Raw genomic sequence first — 4,677 nt, 5'->3', positions numbered from 1 at the left:
CCCCCTAAAAAAAAAAAAAAAAATGTGCAGGTATCTACAGCTGCTGGACATGTATAGCCAGCAAGTAATTCATTATATGATGCTTGTTTTCTTTGAAGTTGGAGTTAATGAACTTTAGTTGATGAATGCAGCAAAAGGGAACCTCTGCCAGCCAATTACACATTTAATACTGCTCAGTTAAAAAGCCATTTTATCTTAGAAACACATTTAATTTTAGGTCCTAATTCATGTCCATATATTTTTAGATATATATATCTATATATCTATATATAGATAGATAGATAGATAGATAGATAGATAGATAGATAGATATAGATATAGATATAATTTTTTTCTTTTTTTAAAGTACACTTGTTTTGAATAGTGGGTACCGGTTAGATTTTTCTACAAGGTTTTAATCTGTGTATAGGGATTTTTTCCTCACTTCCTGTCTAGGTTATGGGTGATCACTTGGGCAAGAAATAAGGGTACATTAGGCAGACATCCAAAAAAACCTGACACACTGTACAAAAATGTTTCTACTGCCGTTTTGTGCCCTTGGGGAGATTTCCCCTTATTTCCCATTCCAGTGACTTGTTATGCAGTCAGGAAGCGAGAAAAAAATCTCACAGAATCTAACCCCTTTCCGCTGCTTTAAAACAATTTTTTGGGTGTTACTTTAAAAGCATACTCAAACCCAAAAACAAATTCTATATGTTGCAGTTTACCAGTCCTTGAATGTGGTGGCTGCATTATATTTCTTTTTGCAGGCTTTTATACCAACCTGATGATGATCCTGCGAAAAACACACCACCAGTTCCTGGGGAGCTTTGCTCACACCTTTACTGTATCTATAGAGGGAGCCATTGTTGCCACCCAGGCTGGATTTTAAACATGTCTGCATTTGTTCATCTCCATTACAGTGCGGTGATGGGATTATTAGTTTACAGAACAAAGACCTGTTTGCTTTGTAACTATTAGCTTACCTGAACTGTTAAGGTTACTGCATTTCTGGCAAGATCACCAGGTATTATTGTACTTTCTGAAAATGTGCTTGGCCTAAAAAAAAAAGCACCAAATGCAGCCACCAAATCCAAAGTGGTAATCTGCAGTATATTACATTTTTGTTCTTGGGTTTAGTTATCCTTTTTGGGTACTTTTTTTTATTTTATTTTTTGTTTTCATTCATTGAAGTAGAACTTTGAAGAAATTGCCTTTTCCTTTCATTTGAGAAAGTGAAACTGCACGCTGCCTAGTATTTCCCATACCAGATGCTTTCTTATCAGCGCAGAAACTCCTTATCTTTTAATTATGCATAGTAAAAAAAAAAGTTGGTATGTCATTATTGGTAATAAAAACAACTATTTTCATTTTCTTTAGGGTTACAGATCCAAGCAGTTTTGCTGTAGTCTCTGCAAATTTTCAACAAGGCTGCTGTCCTCTTTCAAAAGTCATCTGCATCGCTATCATGAAGAAGAAAAAGATCAAGAGATCATGGCGACTTGTCCAAGATGTCCATTTACCTCCTATACAAAAAATGTGGTCAGACACATGCGGATTTTTCACTCAAGCGTTCGAAAAGTCCCATCACCTGGTGCAAACGATGGTCAGAATGCTAGCTGGTCAAAAGATTATCCAAAAGCAGTTCCAATGAAATTTGCTTGTGTAAAGTGTTCTTTTACGGACAGCCTTTATTACACTATAAAGAGGCACGTTCTAACGAGCCACCATAAAAGTGAACTGAAAAATTATTTTGGTGAAAAGTCCGAAGAGGAGCTTAAAGAGACTCTTGGATTAAAAGTTAATCTTGATAATCGATTTTACTGCAAAAAATGCAATTACACAATTCATAACCAGGATGCATTGATGTACCATATCCTGACATCTGACAAGCATAGAGATCTGGAACAGAAGCTGAGAACTGACATCTCTGATGCTGGTCGATCGAGTATAAAAAGGCCATACAAAAAATTTTCAGGCCCGCCTATAGCACTTTCTCCTAAACCAACATTGCCAATCTCCCCGGCTGTGACTCCTCCATGTGCTCAAGATGCAAAGGCGGCTTCTCTTCCTCAAAATGGTCCCAATAAACCACTTCTGGGAGCCTCTACTGCTATTATTTCAAATATAATGCCGTCTATAACTTCTGTTCCTGATCCTGCTGGAGGTTTAGTAAAGACATCGACTACTGTTGCCCCTACTGCTCAAGTGGGATTTGTAACTACTTCTCTTTCTCAAAACCAGACCATTACCCTTCCTCAGTCTATGTTCCTGTCTCCAAGATTTACTCTTAATCAGCCTGTCACTGCGACAATGCTTCCGTCTGCTTGCGGTGTTGGTGGCCAGATAATTACTGGAGCTCAGACCACTGTACGACCAATCAATCAGTCATTAACTGGGGGCCTACTTTCTGTGAACCAGTCAACAATGCTTACATGTCCACGGCCTTTGCAGCCCAATGTAATACAGGTGAATCAAACTGGAAGGCCTACAGTCATCTCTGTGAATCAACCACTGAAGCCAACTAATGTTGCAGGCAATCAGCCTGGTCTTCCTCAAAATACTTTCCTTGCAACACCCATAATAAGGCAGCTCATACCAACAGGAAAACAAGTAAATGGAATACCTACATATACCCTTATAACATTGCCTGTAACTCCATGTGCTATGCCAGCTGTTACTTCACCTGTGAATCCACCAAAAGTGCCTGCACAGCTTTCCCAGCCTGAGAAAGTGTTTCAGGCATCCACCTCTCCAGCCAGTGCACCATCTTCTCCTGTTGTACAGGTGCCACAAAGCACATCACAAAAAACTCCACCTTCAAAACGTACTTCTTCCAATAGCCCAGCTGTTGCTCCAGGTGATATAGACAAGAAGACCAAACAATGGAAAACATGTCCAGTATGCAACGAACTATTCCCTTCAAACGTATACGAAGTTCACATGCAGATTGCGCATATAAAACAGGAAAATAGCCCTAACAGGCCAACAGAATCTGCCACCAGCAATGAAACAAAGCAACCTGTAGTTGCTGCAGCACATGCATCTTTTTTTAAAGTTGTAAAAGAAAAGTCTATTCGATGTGTCACTTGCAAGGTGTTTACTGAAGACAAAGAGGTGTTACATCACCTGCTAATGCATGGTATGGTATGTCTGTACTGCAAAGCTGTTTTTTATGAACTCAGAAATTTTATCTACCACATGAAAATCCTGCATGTAGACCAAAAGAAAATCCATGGAGACTTTGTCAGGAAAGGTATTACAGTATCGTGTGATAATAATGGTACCGCACAGTTTCCTCATTTTGACTTTACCTTCAACGTTTCCAAGGAGGAGCTTGGAGAAAAAGAAATGCACATTGCTGTAGTTACCGGAGCTAATTCTAACACTGCTACTCCCTTGTACGTCAAAATACAAACCTCTCCTGAGAGAAGCATCACAGATAATGAGCAGGGCTCTAAATGTTCTTTTTGTGACCATGTTTTATCCAAGTCAGAATCATTGGAAACTCATTTGAAAGATAGGCACCACATAATGCCAACAATGCATACTATACTTAAATCGCCTGCCTTTAAGTGTATACACTGCTGCGGTGTCTACACTGGTAGTATGACTTTGTCAGCCATTGCACTGCATCTCCAGCGCTGTCGTAATGCTCCTAAAGATAGTATCGCAGCACTAGAGTTGTGTTTAGACAGCAGTGCTAAAGGGCAGTCAAAGGGAGGAACCAATGATTCTACGAAAGGAAAACCAAGTTCTACTGACACTCAGGTTGCATCGAATGATACAAAGATCCAGAAAAACGGTCTAGGTGCTTCACAAGACTTGTCTCCTGTGCTTTCTAAAAGAAGAAGATTGGACTCCAGATCAGAATTTTCTGATTATTCTGCCGATCAAAACGTTAGCATGCTTGTGATGGTACCCGATTCCTTTGCAACTGTATCCCATGAAGCTAAAAAGGAGTTCTTACTCAAGTATTTCCATGTAAAACCTTACCCCAGCAAAAAGGAAATTGAATTGCTGGCACATGTGCTAGACATGTGGAGGAGTGATGTTGCTTCGTTTTTCGGTACAAGGCGATATATATGCATGAAATTTCTCAAAAATCACCAACAGCAAGTATTGCTTGGATTTAAAATGGAGGATCTTAAGCAAGTGAAACATGACATAGAGCTGTCTGATGATTATTGAAGGGTTTGCTAGGCCAATTCAATATGTTAACATTACAGACAATGGCATGTAGATGGTTAGCTTTTCCCATGGCTTACATAACTTCACTTGTAGAAAACAAAGTAACAGAAAACTGGAACTGGTTTACAAATGTTAATCCAAAACACTTGCTTGTCAATCCACTTTTTGTTTGGTGTTTCCTGTGGTGCTCCTGATTTCTGGTCTAATAGTTCCACCAAATTGACCTTTTGTATAAGTTAGTCAGTCTCACAAATTTGTTCCTGTATTCAGCACTATATCCTGACTATGGTTTTTGTATGCTTTTTTTTTTCCCGTTGTATTTTTCACAAACCCAGTTTGTGAATATGTGCTGTATGTTAAAGCTGAGTTGACAGAAGCACATCTAACAAGCAATGTAGGAAGTGGGTGGTCAAATTTTAAGCTGCTCCCCCTTCTTCTTTTTTTTTTTTTTTTTTTTTTTTTTTTTTTAAAAGTTTGGCTTTTATTTTTTATGGGGGACAGTTTTTT

At 38.8% G+C, this 4,677-nt stretch overlaps 1 protein-coding gene across 2 annotated transcripts in view; it reads left to right on the top strand.

The window, feature by feature from the left end:
• ADNP2 (ADNP homeobox 2) overlaps positions 1-4,586 on the top strand; it is a 22,322-nt gene extending 17,736 nt beyond the window's left edge. For both annotated transcript variants that reach the window (XM_018556321.1, XM_018556319.1), the window contains one exon: positions 1,360-4,586. In XM_018556321.1, coding sequence (XP_018411823.1) covers positions 1,360-4,170 — 2,811 coding nt within the window. In that variant the 3' untranslated portion in view covers positions 4,171-4,586. The remainder of the gene's footprint in view (positions 1-1,359) is intronic.
• The last annotated feature ends 91 nt before the right edge of the window (positions 4,587-4,677 follow it).

The sequence above is a fragment of the Nanorana parkeri genome, unplaced genomic scaffold (genome assembly GCF_000935625.1).
Source record: "Nanorana parkeri isolate BGI_ZX_2015 unplaced genomic scaffold, ASM93562v1 scaffold233, whole genome shotgun sequence".
Taxonomy (NCBI): Eukaryota; Metazoa; Chordata; class Amphibia; order Anura; family Dicroglossidae; genus Nanorana; species Nanorana parkeri.
The sequence above is the reverse complement of the archived record's forward strand: the minus strand, read 5'-3'. Positions and strand labels throughout refer to the sequence as shown.